At 48.7% G+C, this 19,362-nt stretch overlaps 2 protein-coding genes across 13 annotated transcripts in view; both read left to right on the top strand.

Annotated features, from left to right (window-relative positions):
- The window catches only part of TRAIP (TRAF interacting protein), a 40,463-nt gene extending 25,695 nt beyond the window's left edge, over positions 1-14,768 (top strand). For 2 of the 5 annotated variants that reach the window (XM_021934388.2, XM_003894409.4), the window contains 5 exons: positions 243-395; positions 2,566-2,614; positions 2,868-3,017; positions 3,126-3,176; positions 3,386-4,015. In XM_021934388.2, coding sequence (XP_021790080.1) covers positions 243-395; positions 2,566-2,614; positions 2,868-3,017; positions 3,126-3,176; positions 3,386-3,508 — 526 coding nt within the window. In that variant the 3' untranslated portion in view covers positions 3,509-4,015. Of the gene's footprint in view, positions 1-242; positions 396-2,565; positions 2,615-2,867; positions 3,018-3,125; positions 3,177-3,385; positions 4,016-14,656 lie in introns of those variants that run through there. The other 3 variants (XM_017955447.3, XM_009200747.3, XM_009200748.3) reach the window with 3 other exon arrangements.
- The window catches only part of DAG1 (dystroglycan 1), a 500,879-nt gene that overhangs the window by 159,924 nt on the left and 321,593 nt on the right, over positions 1-19,362 (top strand). The window lies entirely within an intron of this gene.

Raw genomic sequence — 19,362 nt, 5'->3', positions numbered from 1 at the left:
TGTTGGCCAGGATGGTCTCGATCTCCTGACCTCATGATCCGCCCACCTCGGCCTCCCAAAGTGCTGGGATTACAGGGACGAGCCACTGTGCCTGGCTGAGAGTAGGGCTTTCTTGAGGGGTGGCCTTCAGTCAGGAGTGGGCTCTAGATCCCTGGAGCTGAGTTGTCTCTGATGCTTGAGGAGCTGTTGTCCTTCTGGGTTACCACTGTGGCCCCAAGTAACCAGGTCATCTCTGCCTTCAGCCCAGCCCCTGTGGAGGTGAACCTGAAGCTCCGCCGGCCATCCTTCAGTGAGGATATTGATCTCAATGCTACCTTTGATGTGGATACTCCCCCAGCCCGGCCCTCCAGCTCCCAGCATGGTTACTCCAAAAAACTTTGCCTAGAGAAGTCACAGTGAGTGGTAGTCCCCGGCACTGTCCATGGGCTGGTGGGGGGATAGCTAAGACAGCTCTGCAGGCCCTGTGCTGTTAGCTCTGAGTGGCTGATGGGGCAGTGAGTACTGCCTAGGCTTGGCTATGGCTTTGGTTCCAGCTACCTCTTGTTCCCTTACCTGAGCACTCAATCTGTGCAAACCCCTTCTCTTATTTCATTATTCCTCACCATCACACTTCAAGGAAAAGGTATTGGAATGCAACTTAGAGAATGTAGGGATGCCAGAAGGGGTGGGTCTGGGCTGATGGAGTTGGAGAGGGTGCTCCCAATACCTTTAAGGCCTGCCCACCAGAGTTCTGAGCCAGGGACTCTGAACTTCCTCTCTATGTTTGCCTCTGAGGCTCATGCCTGAGGGAGGATCATCTCAAACCACAGATCCCAGGGCCTTACCACCCAAAGGGGTGACCCACAGGGGCAGGCATGAGAAGCTGTCTGGAACTCCAGTGGGGCAGGTGGAACCTGCTCTGGGGTACTGTGGGACCAGAAAAAGGGAGGCTGTCTCCTTGACCAGGTTTGCTAAGTGTGGTTCACTGTGGAGACAAGGACTATACTCATTCATACAGGTACTGTTCAGGTGAGGCTGGTCAAGGGCTGGGCAGGTTTCCTCTTATTCAAAGACTTTGGACAGAAAGAAGAGAAAGAGAAAGAAATTGAGATGCTAGACAGTGGAGGTGGAAGGGAGCAAGAGGGCAAGCCAGCTGGGCTGTCTAACCTCCCAAACCTCAGGGGCATGGGCATCCCTGTTGTAGATGGCCAAGCCTGGTAGCAATGAGAAACAAACCTAAGACCCGTGGGCTGCAGTCCCCAGGGATCCTGTCAGTGTCTGCTGCGTACTCTGGCTTCCTCCTGTTGCCCGTCTTCCGCTGTAAAGGTTGAAGGTGGACATCTGGGGTCTTCAGGCTGCCAGGCCTTTCAGAGACGTTTCCACCACCTTCAGGGCCTGTGGAGGTAGCGAAGGAGGTAGTGAAGTTCAAAGTCCCTAACTCAGCTCATCCATTCTGGAGCCTTGGTTGTCATGTAGCCTTACCACAGGCCATTAAGGCAGGAGCAGAGGAGTCAGCCACCAGGCCCTGATCCCATGCCTGTCCTTATGACTTGAGAAGCCACAGGGCCAGCCTTAGATCATCGTCTTCTCAGGCCGGTTGCGGTGGCTCACGCCTGTAATCCCAGCACTTTGGGAGGCTGAGGCGGGTGGATCACGCGAGGTCAGGAGATCGAGACCATCCTGGCTAAAACAGTGAAACCCCGTCTCTACTAAAAATACAAAAAAAAATTAGCCAGGCCTAGAGGCGGGCACCTGTAGTCCCAGCTACTTGGGAGGCTGAGGCAGGAGAATGGCGTGAACCTGGGAGGTGGAGCTTTCAGTGAGCCGAGATCACGCCACTGCACTCCAGCCTGGGCGGCAGAGTGAAACTCCACCTCTAAATAAATAGATAAATAAAAATCACCATCTTCTCACCCACCAGGGAAAACGCCAGGAGAGGGTATCCAGCTGCTGGGTTCCCCAGGAATTGGATGGAAATATAGTTTCCAGCTCTGGGGCTGGGATTGGGAGGCCAGGGCCTGGGGCCATGCGCTATTCTGCCTCAGGCCCTTCCTACACACACTCTCTAGGGAGATGGCCTGGCCCTGTGTTCTGAGAGGAGTTTGTGAGCGACTTTACTGAAAGGCTAACTTACTGAGGCTCTCGTGGAGGTAGTGTCCCCTCTCTGGGAAGGCATGTCTAGGCCTGAGCTCATAAGATGCCTTTTGCTCATATCAGGGCATGACTGGCTTTCCTCCCGTGGGTGGTGAGTTGGTTGGGCTCTCCAGCCCCATACAGAGCCTGGGACATGGTGAGGTGCCCGAGGACTTGAGGAGCATTGGAATTTGATCTTGAGTGGAAGCCACAGGATTGGAACACGGTCCAGTCATCCCCAGTCATCCCTGTCTCTGCCACCCTACTAGCTGTGACTGTCCAGCTGTTAACAGACCTGCACTTGGGGTGGGATCACTGAGGTGCCTTGCCCAGAATGCAGGCATGGCAGCAGCAGTGCCACATGGTAACTCCCCAAGGTACGTGTGCTGAGCCTGGTTCACCTGCCCTCATGTCTTTCTTACCTACCCCTTGCCTTCTCTCGCATTCTTGTAGCTCCCCAATTCAGGATGTCCCCAAGAAGATATGCAAAGGCCCCAAGAAGGTAAGAGCTTTCTAGAAGAAGCACAGTCTAACCGTTGCCAGGACTGGACTTTTGGGAGGGCATGGTCTTGCCAGAGCCCTGTCACTCCTGGTCCAGAACTGAGGTACTTTGGAGCCACCCTTGGGATTCTACTTATTATCCCTCCTGCCTCCTAGTGAGGCATCAGAGATCCTGATCTTGTTCCACCACCACTACCCTCCCTCCTTTGTTGACATCTGGCTTATCAAGTCTGGCCCTGGGGTCTTTCCTGCAGGAGTCCCAGCTTTCACTGGGTGACCAGAGCTGTGCAGGAGAGCCAGATGAGGAACTGGTTGGTGCCTTCCCTATTTTTGTCCGGAATGCCATCCTGGGCCAGAAACAGCCCAAGAGGCCCAGGTCAGAGTTCTGTCGCAGCAAAGATGTGGTGAGTACGGCTTCTCACAGTGGCAGGAGCCAACCCTCTTGGGTAGAAATGGGTGGCCAGCCACCCAGCCCATTAGCCTGGCCCACTCATCTCTTTTTTCCACCCTAGGTAAGGACAGGCTTCGATGGGCTCGGTGGCCGGACAAAATTCATCCAGCCTGTATCCTTTTTCTGTGGTGTTGAGCTGAGCTGAGCTGTGGAGCCCATACTATGCCTCACCTATACTCCCAGCCTGCCAGTGCCAACAGCCTCAGGTGTGCAGTGCTGGGCCTCATTCTGTGTACCAGGGCTGCCCAGCCCTGGCTCAGAGCTTTTCTTGCCCTGCATTGCAGTCCTTTCTCCAAGCCTCTTCCTTGACAGCTCCTCCAGACTGACACAGCCATGATCCGCCCATTGCCTGTTAAGCCCAAGACCAAGGCTAAGCAGAGAGTGAGGGTGAAGACAGTGCCTTCTCTCTCCCAGGCCAAGCTGGACACCTTCCTGTGGTCGTGAGAACAGTGAGTCTGACCAGTGGCCAGACACATGCCTCCAACTTGTAGGATTTAAGGACTGTCCAGGCAGGGGGTTTTGTGGGCAGAGCCCCACTTTCGGGACCAGCCTGAGGAGTAAGGGCAGACAAACAGGTGAGGGGGAGTGTGACACCCAGAGGCTGCTCTTCCTGCCCTCACCCTGTCCCACTCCCATGACTGGGAGCTGACATGACCAGCCCACTGATCCTGTCAGCAGGGCCTGCTCCTGTTGCCAGGCTTCTGTTTATAGCCATGATCAGATGTGGTCAGACTCTTTCTGGGCCTGGAGACCACGGTCGCTTGTTGACTGTCTCTGTGGACCAGAGTACTTGAGGCATCTCAGACAGCCTCAGCCTGAGCTTCTACCTGCCTTTGACTTGCTGCTAGGCATAGCCTGGGCCAAGCAGGTTGGGGAATGGAGGATAGAATGGGATGTATGGAGAGGATGGAAGATTTTCATGTAAAATAAAATTTAAAAAAATAATAATAATCTCTTCTTCCTGGTTCTGAGAGTGTAAATTTGCGCCAACACTTTAGAAAACTGTTTGGCATGACTTTCTAAAGCAGGAATATCACCTAGTCTCAGACTAGCAGTTCCTTCCCTAGGCATGTGCCTTCTCATGGGGCACAGGAAGACTCTAGCAAAAATGAGATCACTTCTGCTTTTCTCACAATCTCTAACCTAGGCATAGCCTAAAGGCCATAAGTAGGAAAGTGAATGAGTAAACAGAAATCTATCTATACAGGGATACTCACAGCAGATAACCAACGACCACTACCTTCCGTTCCTCCCCACGTTTAAACACTACCAGCCAAATTACTAGCTTTTGACTTTTGGCTGCAAAGGCACTTTCTTTCTTTCTTTTTTTTCTTTTTGCAACAGGGTCTCCCTCTGTCTCCCAGGCTGGAGTGCAGTGGCACAATCACAGTTCACTGCAGCCTCAACCTCCCAGGCTCAGGTGATCCTCCCATCTCAACCTGTAGCTGGGACTGCAGGTACGTGCCACCACACCTGGCTAATTTTTTTATTTTTACTTTTTGTGGAGACAGGGTCCTGCTATGTTGCCCAGGCTGGTCTCAAACCCCTGAGCTCAAGCGATCCTTCTGCCTTGGCCTCCCAAAGTGCTGGAATTATAGGTGTGAGCCACAACACCCAGCCAAGGGCACTTTCTTTCAAGTGCTTCACTTCCTGACCCCCAGCCTGAGTGAAGTCCCCTAAATTTCCCTCTCCCACTATTAGGTAGGAGTTCACCTGTTTTCCCAGGACCCAGCATGGGGATTAAGAGCACAGGGAGTGAGTGAATGCTGCAATGGAGGTTGCCCAGCTGATCTCTAGCATATCTGGAGGAGTATGGGGCTTTGTGGCAAGGAGGTACCGTTCTTGGTTATGAGTTTTGGCCCCTCTGCAGCTGACTTGAGCCAAGGAAGTTTAGTGATGTGAAGTGAAGCATCAGGTTAAGAGTGTAGGGGCTGGCCGCTAGCACTGTCCAGCTGAGTGACCTTAGGTAAATTACCTGGCCTCTCTGTGCTCGGCTTCTTCTGTTTTTTTTTTTTTGAGACAGAGTCAGTCTGTTACCCAGGCTGGAGTGCAGTGGCACAATCTCAGCTCACTGCAACCTCCACTTCCCGGGTTCAAGCAATTCTCCTGCCTCAGCCTCCTGAGTAGCTGGGACTACAGGCACGCACCACCATGCTTGGCTAATTTTTGTATTTGTAGTAGAGCCGGGGTTTCACCATGTTGGCCAGGCTGGTCTCAAACTCCTGATCTAAGGTGATCCACCCACCTCAGCCTCCCAAAGTGGTGGGATTACAGGCGTGAGCCACCGTGCCTGGCCCCTGTGCTCAGCTTCTTTATCTGTAAAGTAGGGATCTGGGCCAGGCGTGGTGACTCACACCTATAATCCCAGCACTTTGGGAGGCCAAAGCAGGTAGATTGCTTGAGCCCGGGAGTTCGAGACCAGCCTGGCCAACATAGTGAAACCCCATCTCTCCAAAAATTCAAAAATTAGCCGGGCATGGTGGTGTGCACCTGTAGTCCCAGCTACTTGGGAGGCTGAGGTGGGAGGATCACCTGACCCTAGGAGGCAAAGGCTGCAGTGAGCCGAGATCATTCCGCTGCACTCCAGCCTGAGCGACAGAACGAGACTCCCCAAAATAAAAATAAAGTGGGGATCTGTGTTGTGTATAGGTTAAGAACTTATGGCAGCTAGGTGAAATAAGCCAGACACAAAAAGACAACTATTGTATGATTCCACTTACATGAAGTGTCTAGAACAGGCAAGTTCACAGAGACAGAATAGAAGTTAGCATGGGATAGAGGGAGGGGGCAGGGGAGTTACTGCTTGATGGTCACAGAGTTTCTGTCTGGGGTGATGAAAAAATTTTGGAAATAGCCGGGCGCGGTGGCTCACGCCTGTAATCCCAGCACTTTGGGAGGCCGAGGCGGGCGGATCACAAGGTCAGGAGATCGAGACCATCCTGGCTAACACGGTGAAACTCCGTCTCTACTAAAAATGCAAAAAATTAGCCGGGCGAGGCAGCGGGCGCCTGTAGTCCCAGCTACTCGGGAGGCTGAGGCAGGAGAATGGCGTGAACCTGGGAGGCGGAGCTTGCAGTGAGCCGAGATTGTGCCACTGCACTCCAGCCCAGGCGACAGAGCAAGACTCCGTCTCAAAAAAACAAACAAACAAACAAAATTTTGGAAATAGGTGTGATGGTTACCAAAAATTGAACTTATGACCTGAATATATGGACATCTTGTGTTCCTGGATTAGAAGACTTAATATTAAGATGGCAATAACCCCCAAAGCATTCTACAAATTCAATACAATCCCTATCAAAATTCCAATGACCCTTGTTTTTTGCAGAAATTTGAAAACTAATTCTCAAATTTATATGGAATTGCAAGAGGGTCTGAATAGCCAAAACATTTTTTTGAAATTGTTTTAGAGAAAAGATAAAGTTCTTCCCAATTTAAAAACTTAACTATAAAACTATAGTAATCAAAAGAGTGTGGAGCGAAGGCATGCACAATGGTGGAACTGGAAGCTCCAGGGGTTGGTTCCTGGATCAAAGCAAGCATTGAGCTGAAAAGAGCAGTGATTATAATCAACCGTTTCAGAACTCTGGTTCCTGATCAGACATTTAACAAGGGGGTTGCTGGATGAAGAAAGTAGTGTGAATCAAGCAGCTACTACTCCCATTCCTCAGCCCCACCCGGCTGTGGGGATAACAGCACCAGTTCTGAAAGCAGCTGACTGGTGCCAGAACAGGTCTGGGGACCTTGCCCTCCAAAAATTTGGGGGTTGTGTGCTTTGGGGGACCTGGAGGTACTCTGAGATGCTTGCCTTGGTTTCAGCCTCTTAGATACAATTCCTGCATTAATACCCCGCTCCACCCCACCTTGGCAACATATCAGAAGATTTAAAGGACCTGTGCCTTTTTTTTGTTTGTTTTTTAAGCCAGAAAATCTTTGTGAGCTCACTCACTAGCTGACTACAGAGATAATAGAGGCTGGGCACAGCGGCTCACACTTTGGGAGGCTGAGGCAGGAGGAATACTTGAACCTAGGAGTTCAAGACCAGCTTGAGCAAAACAGTGGGACCCTGTCTCCACAAAAAAATTTAAAAATTAGCCAGGTGTGGTGGTGCATGCCTGCAGACTCCTAGCTGCTAGGGAGTCTGAGGCAGGAGAATTGCTTGATTCCAGGAGTTGGAGACTGCAGTAGCAGTGATTATACCACTGCAGTTCAGCTGGGGCAACAGAGTGAGACCTTGTCTCATAAATAAATAAATGAATTAGGTTGCTGCAAAATAAAATATTAGATTGGTGCAAAAGTAATTGAGGTTTTTAGCATTATGAGAGATAACAAACTTCAGTGACCACACACACACAGGAGACACACACTTTGCATAACTAGTTTGGAAAAATCACAGATGGCTCCAGCCCTCAACAAGCAAAAATTTAGGCCTGGTGCGGTGGCTTACACCTGTAATCCCAGCATTTTGGGAGCCCGAGGTGGGCAGATCACCTGAAGTCAGGAGTTCTAGACCATCTGAGCCAACATGGTGAAACCCCGTCTTTACTACAAATACAAAAAATTAGCTGGGTGCAGTGGCACATGCCTGTAATCCCATCTACTCAGGAGGCTGAGGCAGAAGAATCACTTGAACCAGGGAGGCAGAGGTTGTAGTGAGCCGAGATAGTACCACTGCACTCCAACCTGGGCAACAGAGTTGCCAGTGTCAAAAAAAAAAAAAAAAAAATTTGAACAATCCCTGAGGAATTTGAGAATAAGATTTCCAGAGTTACCACAAAAAAATACTTGGAATATTCCGTTTTGGGTGGTTTTTTGTTGTTCTATTTTTATTGTTTTGTTTTGTTTTTTTGAGACAGGGTCTCTGTCACCCAGGCTGCAGTCTCCCGAGTAGCTGGGACTACAGGCATGGGCCACCACATCTGGCAATATTTTTTTTTTGAAACAGAGTTTCGCTCTTACTGCCCACGCTGGAGTGCAATGGCACAATCTCAGCTCACTGCAACCTCTGCCTCCCAGGTTCAAGCGATTCTCCTGCCTCAGCCTCCCGAGTAGCTGGGATTATAGGCATGCGCCACCACACCCAGTTAGTTGTTGTTGTTGAGACAGAGTCTCGCTCTGTTGCCCAGGCTGGAGTGCAGTGGTGCAATCTCGGCTCACTGCAACCTCTGCCTCCCAGGTTCAAGCAATTCCCTGCTTCAGCCTCTCAACTAGCAGGGATTACAGGTGCCTGCCACCACACCTGGCTAATTTTTGTTTTTTTTTTAGTAGAGACAGGGTTTCACCATCTTGGCCAGGCTGGTCTTGAACTCCTGACCTCGTGATCCACCCCCCCCCCGCCTCAGCTTCCCAAAGGGCTGGGATTACAAGTGTGAGCCACTGTGCCTGGCCTAATTTTGTATTTTTAGTAGAGATGGGGTTTCTTCATGTTGGTTAGGCTGGTCTTGAACTCCCGACCTCAGGTAATCCGCCTGCCTCGGCCTCCCAAAGTGCTGGGATTAGAGGTGTGAGCCACGGCGCCTGGCCTAATTTCTTTGTAGTTTTAGTAGATATGGAGTTTCACCATATTGCCCAGACTGTTCTCAAACTTCTGGACTCAAGGGATCTGCCCGCCTCAGTGTCTCAAAGTGCTAGGATTACAGGTGTGAGCCACTGTGCCTGGCCAGAATATTCAGTTCTCAAAAAAATTATAAAGCATATGAAGAAACAGGGAAGTATGGCCTACTCACAGGAATTTTTTTTTTTTTTTTTTTTTTTGAGATGGAGTCTCGCTCTGTCGCCCAGGCTGCTGGAGTGCAGTGGCGCTCACTGCAAGCTCCGCCTCCCGGGTTCACGCCATTCTCCTGCCTCAGACTCCTGAGTAGCTGGGACTACAGGCGCCCGCCACCACACCCAGCTAATTTTTTTTGTATTTTTTTAGTGGAGACGGGGTTTCACCATGTTAGCCAGGATGGTCTCGATTTCCTGACCTCATGATCCGCCGGCCTCAGCCTCCCAAAGTGCTAGGATTACAGGCATGAGCCACTGCGCCCGGCCTTTTTTTTTTTTTTTTTTTTTTTTTGAGATGGAGTTTCGCTCTTGTTGCCCAGGCTGGAGTGCAATGGTGTGACTTCTGCTCACTACAACCTCCGCCTCCTGGGTTCAAACAATTCTCCTGCCTCAGCCTCCTGAGTAGCTGGGATTACAGGCATGTGCCACTATGCCCAGCTAATTTTGTATTTTTAGTAGAGACAGGGTTTCTCCATGTTGGTCAGGCTGGTCTCGAACTCCCAACCTCAGGTGATCCACCCGCCTCGGCCTCCCAGAGTGCTGGGATTACAGGCGTGAGCCACCGCACCTGGCCACAGGAAGAATTTTTTTGACAAACTATCCCTGAAAAATTCTGAAGTTGAAAAGTAAATAGGTTTTCAGTGAGCCAAGATTGTGCCACTGCACTCCAGCCTGGATAACAGAGCAAGACTCTGTCTCAAAAAAACAAAAAAGAAAAAAGTCATCACCAAACCAAGGTCACCTAGATTTTCCCCTATGTTATCTTTTAGGAGTTTTATAGTTTTGTATTTTACATTTAGGTCTATGACCCATTTTGAGTTAATGTTTGTGAAAGGTCTAAGATATGTCTAGATTTTTTTTTTAATTTTTGCATATGGATGGCCAATTGTTCCAGGACTATTTGTGAAAAGATTACTCTTTCTCTACTGAGTTGCCTTTGCTCCTTTGTCAAAGATCAGTTGACTATATTTGTGTGGGTCTGTTTCTGGGCTCTATTCTGTTTCATTGGTCTATTTTTGCCAATACCATACTGTCTTGATTTTCTTTCCTTCTTTTTTTTTTCTCTTTTTTTTTTTCGAGATGAAGTTTCGCTCTGCTGCCCAGGCTGGAGTGCAGTGGCGCAATCTTGGCTCACTGCAACCTCCACCTCCCAGGTTCAAGCAATTCTCCTGCATCAGCCTCCCAAGTAGCTGGGATTACAGGCGCCTGCCACCATGCCCAGCTAATTTTTATATTTTTAGTAGAAACAGGGTTTCACCATGTTGGCCAGGCTGGTCTTGAACTGACTCAGGTGATTTGCCTGCCTCAGCCTTCCAAAGTGCTGGGATTACAGACATGAGCTGCCACACCCAGCCCCCCACCCTTTTTTTTTTTAACATAGAGACCAGGTCTCACGTGTAGCCAGGCTGGTCTCAAACTCCTGGGTTCAAGTGATCCTCCTGCCCCAGCCCCCCAAAGTGCTGGGATTACAGATGTGGACCACCATGTCCAGTTCTTACTGTCTTGATTACTATAGCTTTGTAGTAAGTCTTGAAGTCAGGAAGTGTCATTCCTCTGACTTTGCTCTTCTTCAATATTGTATTGGTTATTCTTGGCCTTTTGCTTTTCCATATAAACTTTGGAATTAGACCAGATGCAGTGGCTCACATCTGTAATCCCAGCACTTTGAGAGGCCGAGGCAGGAGGATCGCCTGAACCAAGGAGTTGGAAACCAGCCTGGGCAACATGGCGAAACCCCATCTCTAAGAAAAAATACAGGCCAGGCACTGTGGTTCATGCCTGTAATCCCAGCACTTTGGGAGGCCAAGGCAGGCAGATCACGAGGTCAGGAGTTTGAGACCAGCCTGACCAACATGGTGAAACCCCGTCTCTAATAAAAATACAAAAATTAGCTGGGTTTGGTGGCAGGCACCTGTAATCCCAGCAGGAGAATTGCTTGAACCCAGGAGGCGGAGGTTGCAGTGAGCCAAGATAGCACCATTTTACTCCAGCCTGGCTGACAAAGTGAGGCTCTGTCTCACACACAAAAAAAGGAAAACAAATAACTCAAATTTTATTTTTATTATTTATTCATTTTGAGACAGGGTCTATGTCACCCAGACTGGAGTGCAGTGGTGTGATCTCGGCTCACTGCAATCTCCACCTCCCAGGTTCAAGCGATTCTTATGCCTCAGACCCCTGAGTAGGTAAGATTACAGGTGTGCTCCACCACACTCGTCTAATTTTTAGCATTTTTAGTAGAGATGGGGTTTCGTCATGTTGGCCAAGCTGGTCTCAAACTCCTGGCCTCAAGTAATTCTCCCACGTTGGCCTCCCAAAGTGCTGGGATTACAGGTGTGAGCCCCTGCCCCTGGCCATATCACCCAATTTTTTAAATGAGCAAAGATCTGGATACACATCTCACCAAAGAAAATATACAGATGGCAAGTAGGGATATGAAAAGATGTTCAACATCACATGTCATCAGAGAACTGCAAACTAAAATAGTAAGATAGCACTACTTACCTATTAGAATGACTAAAATCCAAAACACTGACACCACCAAATGCTGACAAGATGTGAAGCAATAGGAATTCTCATTCATTGCTGGTAGGAATGCAAAATGGTATATGGCCATTTTGGAAGACGCTTTGGCAGTTGTTTGTTTGTTTGTTTGTTTTGAGACCGAGTCTTGCTCTGTAGCCCAGGCTGGAGTGCAGTGGGGTGATCTCACCTCACTGCAACCTCCACCTCGTGGGCTCAAGTGATTCTCCTGCCTCAGCCTCCCGAGTAGCTGGGATTACAGATTCTTGCCACCATACCTCAACAATTTTTGTATATTTATTTATTTGAGAGGGAGTCTCGCTCTTGTCATCCAGGCTGGAGTGCGGTAGCGTGATCTCGGTTCACTGCAACCTCCACCTCCCAAGTTCAAGTGATTCTCCTGCCTTAGCCTCTCGAGTAGCTGTGATTACAGGTGTGTGCCACCACACCTGGCTAAATTTTGTATTTTTAGTAGGGACAGGGTTTCACCATGTTGGCCAGGCTGGTCTTGAACTCCTGACCTCAGGTGATCTGCCTTCCTCTGCCTCCCAAAGTGCTGGGATTACACTGCACTCGGCCTTGTATTTTTATTATTATTATTATTTGAGACAGAGTCTCACTCTGTCACCCAGGCTGGAGTGCAGTGGCCTGATTTAGGCTCACTGCAACCTCTGCCTCCTGGGTTCAAGTGATTCTCCCGTCTCAGCCTCCCGAGTAGCTGAGACTACAGGCATGCACCACCATGCCTGGCTAATGTTTTTGTATTTTTAGAGGAGATGGGGTTTCACCATGTTGCACAGGCTGGTCTCAAACTCCTGAGCTCAGACAATCCGCTCACCTAGGCCTCCCAAAGTGCTGGGATTACAGGCTTGAGCCACCGCGCCCGGCCCACCACATCTGTGGCATTCTTACAAAGTTAAACGTAGTCTTAATCCCGGCATTGCCACCACACCCAAGGCATCCTTACAAAGCTAAACGTAGTCTTAATGCAGCAATTGTGCTTTTCATTATTTTCCAAAGACCAAAATGAGTGTTTGTTTGTTTTTGAGACTGAGTCTTGCTCTGTTGCCCAGGCTAGAGTGCAATGGCATGATCTTGGCTCACTGCAACCTCCGCTTTTTGGGTTCAAGCAATTCTCCCTGCCTCAGCCTCCTGAATTACAGGCACTTGCTACCATGCCTGGCTAATTTATGTATTTTTAGTAGAGACGGGGTTTCGCCATGTTTGCTAGGCTGGTCTCAAACTCCTGACCTCAGGTGATCTGCCCGCCTCAACCTCCCAAAGTGCTGGGATTACAGGCATGAACCACCGCGCCGGGCCCCAAATAAGTTTTTAAAAACCCAAAGCTAGCAAATGCATTTAAAAAAATGATGTTTACACAAAACTCAGTACATAAATATTTATGGCAGCTGTATTTATAATTGCCAAAACTTGGGAGCAACTTCAATAGGGGAAACTGTATGTGTAGAAGAAAGGTTCTATAGGAGCTCTCCACGTAGATGTTTATCACTGGACTGGAGGCAGCAGCTGCTATGAGAAAAGTGAAAATTTACTGAAGTTTACCAGCCTCTTCATCAACCTCTCCCCTGGATGCTGAAAATGTTCTACTAGACCAGATTTCCAAAATGGTTGCTTCAGATAGTTTCAACTAGCTCAATTTTTGCTGTGGAGAGATGGATTCCTGGAACTCTCTGCTCCTTCATCCTCCTTGATAAGACTTTTTGTTTTATTTTGTTTCTGAGACAAGGTCTCACTCTCTCACACAGGCTGGAGTACAGTGGCATGATCATGGCTTACTGCAATGTCGACCTCCCGGGCTCAAGCGATCCTCCCGCCTCAACCTCCTGAATAGCTGGGACTAGTAGTGCACACCACTACACCTGGCTAGAGGGTTTTTTTGTTCTTTGTTTGTAGGGACAGGTTCCCACTATATTGCACAGGCTGGTCTTGGACTCCTGGGTTCAAGTCATCTTCCTGCCTCAGCCTCCCATGGTGCTGGGATTACAGGTGTGAGCCAGCATGCCCAGCTCATATGACTTTCAAACAACACACCTTAAACAATCAATAGGTCGAAGAAGAAATCACAAGGGAAATTAACACTTTGAGATGAATGAAAATGAAAACACAATACACCAAAATTTATGGGATGCTGTAAAAGGGAAATTTATAACTGTAAAAACCTGTATTTTAAAAAAAGATCTCGCTGGGTGCAGTGGTTCATGCCTGTAATCCTAGCACTTTGGGAGGCCAAGGTGAGAGGATCAGTTGAGCCCAGGAGTTTGAGACCAGCCTGGGCAACATGGTGAAACCCCAACTCTACTAAAAGTACTAAAATTAGCTGGGTGTGGTGGCACGGGCCTGTGGTCCCAGGTCCCAGGTCCCAGCTACTCAAGAGGCTGGGATGGGAAGGTTGCTTGAACCCAGGAGGTTGAGGCTGCAGTAAGCTGTGATCGTGCCACTGCACTCCAGCCTGAGAGACAGAGCGAGACCCTGTCTCAAAAAAAAAAAAAAAATTATAAGAGGATATGGTGAACAATTCTATGCCAACAAATTATATAACATAGTCGAAATGGATAAATTCCTAGAAACACAAAAACTAAAAAAACTGTCTCAAAGAAGAAATAGAATACCTGAATAGACCTATAACTAGTAAGGGTATTGAATCAGTCATACAAAATCTCAGCCGGGCACAGTGGCTCATGGCTGTAATCCCAGCATTTTGGGAAGCTGAGGCAGGCAGATCACTTGAGTTCAGGAGTTCGAGACCAGCCTGGCCAACATGGTAAAACCCCCGTCTTTACTAAAAATAGAAAAATATTAACCAGGCGTGGTGGCGCATGCCTATAATCCCAGCTACTTGGGAGGCTGAGGCAGGAGAATCACTTGAACTGGGGAGGTGGAAGTTTCAGTGAGCCGAGATTGCACCACTATACTCCAGCCTGGGCAACAGACCGAGACTCTGTCTCAAAAAATAATAATAATAATAATCTCGGCTGAGCATGGTGACTCACGCCTATAATCCCAGCACTTTGGGAGGCCAAGATGGGAGGATCACTTGCTTTCAAGAATTTGAGGCCAGCCTGGACAACATGGTAAGACCCCGTCTCTACACAATTTTAAAAAATTAGCTGGGCATGGTGGTGCACGCCTGTGGTCTCAGCTACTTGGTAGGCTGAAGTGGGAGAATTCTTTGAGCCTAGGAGTCTGCAGTGAGCCATGTTTGCACCATTGCACTCCAACTTGGGAGACAGAGTGAGACCGTCTCAAAAAAAAAAAAAAAAGAAAACTTTATTTGGCTTACAGATGTCTGGGCTGTACAAGAAGTGTGGCAGCAGCATCTGCTTCTGGTGAAGACGTTAGGCTGCTTGTACTCAGCAGAAGACAACATGGAGCTGGCATGTGCAGAGACCACACGGTAAGAGAAGAAGCCAATGGGGGATGCAATGCGGGGATACAATGGGGGGATGGGGAGAGACACACTTTTTTTTTTTTTTGAGATGGAGTTCTCGCTCTGTCGCCCAGGCTGGAGTGCAGTGGCGCCATCTCGGCTCACCACAAGCTCCGCCTCCCAGGTTCACTCCATTCTCCTGCCTCAGCCTCCCAAGTAGCTGGGACTACAGGGGCCCGCCACCACGCCCGGCTAATTTTTTATATTTTTAGTAGAGATGGGTTTTCACCATGTTAGCCAGGATGGTCTTGATCTCCTGACCTCATGATCTGCCTGCCTCAGCCTCCCAAAGTGCTGGGATTACAGGCGTGAGCCACCATGCCTGTCCCCCACCTTTTTTTTTTTGAGACAAGGGCTGTCACCTAGGCTGGAGTGCACTGGCGTGGTCATGGCTTATTGCACCTTTCACCTCTTGGGCTCAAGAGACCCTCCTGCCTCAGCCTACTCCGTAGCTGGGACTAAGGAAGCACACCACCATGCCTAGCTAATTTTTTTTTGTTTGAGATGGAGTCTCACTCTGTTGCCCAGGCTGTAGTGCAGTGGTACAATCTCAGCTCACTGCAACCTCTGCCTCCTGGGTTCAAGCAATTCTCTTGCCTCAGCCTCCTGAGTAGCTGGGATTACAGATGCCCGCCACCACGCCCAGCTAATTTTTGTATTTTTGGTAGATACGGGGTTTCGCCATGTTGGCCAGGCTGGTCTCGAACTCCTAACCTAAGGCCGCCCACCACGGCCTCCCAAAGTGCTGGGATTACAGGCATGAGCCACCATGCCTGGCCCATGCCCAGCTAATTTAAAACAATTTTTGGGCCGGGCGCGGTGGCTCAAGCCTGTAATCCCAGCACTTTTGGGAGGCCGAGACGGGCGGATCACGAGGTCAGAGATCGGTGACCATCCTGGCGAATACCGGGAAACCCCGCCTTGGCCAAAAATACAAAAATCCAGCCGGGCGCAGGTGCATGGCCTGTAGTCCCAGCTACTCAGGAGGCTGAGGCAGGAGAATGGCGTGAAACCCGGGAGGCGGGCTTGCAGTGAGCTGAGATCCGCCACTGCACTCCAGCCTGGGCGACAGAGCCAGACTCCATCTCAAAAAATAAAAATAAAAAATAAAGGGCCGGGCGCTGTGGCTCAAGCCTGTAATCCCAGCATCTCTTTGGGAGGTCGTGACGGGCGGATCACGCAGGTCAGGAGATCAGACCATCCTGGCTAACACGGTGAAACCCCGCCTCTACTAAAAAAAAAAAAATTAGCCGGGCGAGGTGGCGGGATGCCTCTGTAGTCCCAGCTACTCGGGAGGCTGCAGAATGGCGGGAACCCGGAGGCGGAGCTTGCAGTGAGCTGATCCGCCACTGCACTCCAGCCCGGCGACAGAGCTTGTGACTCCGCCTCAAAAAAAAAAAAAAAATAAATAAATAAAAAAAATAAAAATAAAAATAAAAAAAATAAAACAATTTTTGGCTGGGCATGGTGGTTCATACCAGTAATTCCAACACTTTGGGAGGCTAAGGCAGGCAGATTATTTGAGCTCAGGAGTCGGAGACCATCTTGGGCAATGTGGCGAAATCCTGTCTCCACAAAAAATACAAAAATTAGCTGGGCGTGGTAGCACTGTGCCTGTAGTCCCAGCTACTCCAGAGGCTGAAGTGGGAGGATGGTTTGAGCCTGGGAGGCAGAGGTTGCAGTGAGCCAAAATGGCGTCACTGCACTCCAGCCTGGGCAATACAGCCAGACCCTGTCTCAAAAAAAAAAAAAGATCTAAAAATAGATAGTGGTGATAGTTACACAGCATTGTGAATGTACTTAAATGTCACTGAATTACACACTTAAATGTTTAAATGGTAAATTCTATCTTATGTATATTTTACCACAATTTAAAATTTTTATCTCTTTCTATTTTAATGAGAGTTTTAAAAAGCAGGAATGGATACTGAATTTCCTTAAATACTCTTTGGAGTCTATTAAAGATAGCATTTTACTTCAAAATCCAGCCCTGGTTTCTGTACCTAGTACTTCTGTCACACCCAGTAAATGTTATTGAATGAAAACAAACAAAAGACCATAAAGACATACCTCTTCACATTCACTAGGATTGGTGTAATTTTTTTTTTTTTTTTAAGACGGAGTCTTGCTCTGTCGCCCAAGCTGCAGTGCAGTGGCCGGATCTCGGCTCACTGTAAGCTCCGCCTCCCGGGTTCACACCATTCTCCTGCCTCAGCCTCCCGAGTAGCTGGGACTACAGGCGCCTGCCACCACACCCGGCTAATTTTTTTGTATTTTTAGTAGAGACGGGGTTTCACCATGTTAGCCAGGATGGTCTCGATCTCCTGACCTCATGATCCGCCTGTCTTGGCCTCCCAAAGTGCTGGGATTATAATTTTTTTTTTTAAAAGGAAAGAAAAATAACCAGTATTGGCAACAGTGTGGATATATAGAAATTTTTGTACGTTGCTGGTAGGAATATAAAACGGGGAAAACAGTTTGGTGGTTCCTCAAAAAGTTCAACACAAACCCAGGCACAGTGGCTCATGCCTGTAATCCTTTGCGAGGCTGAGGTGGGAGAATTGCTTGATACCAGGAGTCTGAGACCAGCCTGGGCGATATGGTGAGACCTCATCTCTACAAAAAATTAGCTAGGCATAGTGGTGCATGCCTGTAGTGCCAGCTACCTGGGAGGCTGAGACAGAAGGATCATTTAAGTCTGGGAGGGAATTTGAAGCTGCAGTGAGCCCAGATTGAGCCACTGCACTCCAGCCTGGGTGACAGAGTGATATCCTGTCTCAAAATAAACACACAAACAAACAAACACAGAATTACCATATGACCCAGCAACTCTAATCCTATGTATATGCCCAAAAAAACTGCAAACAGCCCGGGCACCATGGCTCACACCTGTAATCCCAGCACTTTAGGAGGCCGAGGCACTTGACCCCAGGATTTTGAGACCAGCCTGGGCAACATAGTACTTGTTCAAGAATCAGGCTGGGCACGGTGGCTCACACCTGTAATCCCAGCACTTTGGGAAGGCGAGGTGGGAGGATCGCTTGAGGCCAGGCATTCATCGAGACCAGCCTGGGCAAGATAGCAATACCCACCCCCAATCTCTACAAAAACAAGTAATTAATTAAGAAATTAGCCAAAGTCAGGTGCGGTGGCTCACACCTGTAGTCCCAGCACTTTGGGAGGCTGAGGTGGGCAGATTGCTTAAGTCCAGAGATTCGAGACCAGCCTAGGCAACATGGCAAAACCCCGTCTCTACTAAAAATAAAAAAAGAAAATTTGCACTTTGGGAGGCCAAGGCAGGTGGATCACCTGAGGTCAGGAGTTCAAGACCAACCTGGCTAACATGGTGAAACCCCATCTCTACAAAAATACAAAAGTTAGCCAGGCATGATGGCAGGTGCCTGTAATCCCAGCTACTCGGGAGGCTGGGTCGGAAGAATCACTTGAATCCAGGAGGCGGAGGTTGCAGTGAACCAAGATCGTGCCATTGCGTTCCAGTCTGGGTGACAGAGCGAGACTCCGTCTCAAAAAAAAAAAAAAAAGAAAAATTAGCTGGATGTGGTGGTGCATGCCTGTGGTCCCAGCTACTCAGGAGGCTGTGGTGGGAGGATTGCTTGAGCCCAAGACACTGAGGCTGCAGTGAGCAATGATCACACCACTGCACTCCAGCCTGGGCAACCAGAGTAAGACCCTGTCTCAAAAACAAACAAACAAACAAACAAAAACCACTTTAACTGAGTGTGGTGGTGCACACCTCTAGTCCCAGCTACTTGGGAGGTTGAGGCAGCAGGATCACTTGAGCCCGGGAGACTGAGGCTGCAGTGAGCTGTGATTATGCCACTGCAGTCCAGCCTGGGCAATAGAGTGAGACTCTGTCTCCAAAAATAAATAAATAAATAAAAAAGGACATAGCAACACTATTCACAAATCCAAAAGTTAGAAATAACCCAGATGTCCATCAGAAGATGAATAGATAAACAAATTGTAGTATGATACATATAATGGACTGTTATTCAGCCATTAAAAGGAACAAAATATTGATACAGGCTATAAACTCTGTGAACCTTGAAAACATTCTAAGTGAAAGAAAATAGACATAAGAGGTTAAGTTTCGCAATTCTTTTTTTTTTTTTTTTTGAGACTGCATCTTACTCTGTTGCCTAGGCTGGAGTACAGTGGCTTGATCTCAGCTCACTGCAACCTCCATCTCCCAAATTCAAGCAATTCTCCTGCCTCAGCCTCCCGAGTAGCTGGGATTACATGTAGGCACGTGCCACCATGCCTGGCTAATTTTTGTACTTTTAGTAGAGATGGGGTTTCACCACGTTGGCCAGGCTGGTCTCGAACTCCAGACCTCAGGTGGTCCACCCGCCTTGGCCTCCCAAAGTGTTGGGATTACAGGCGTGAGCCACCATGCCCAGCCACATATATGGTAATTATTGAATGTGTTTGCTATGTTCGTTGTGGGTGATGAAAAATTGTGGAACTAGATAGACGTGATGGTTGAACAACACTGTGGATGCACTAAATGCCACTGAATTGTACGCTTTAAAATGGTTAA

This window comes from Papio anubis, chromosome 2 (assembly GCF_008728515.1).
Source record: "Papio anubis isolate 15944 chromosome 2, Panubis1.0, whole genome shotgun sequence".
NCBI classification, from domain to species: domain Eukaryota; kingdom Metazoa; phylum Chordata; class Mammalia; order Primates; family Cercopithecidae; genus Papio; species Papio anubis.
Note: the sequence above shows the minus strand (reverse complement) of the source record. Positions and strands in the feature narration are given on the sequence as shown.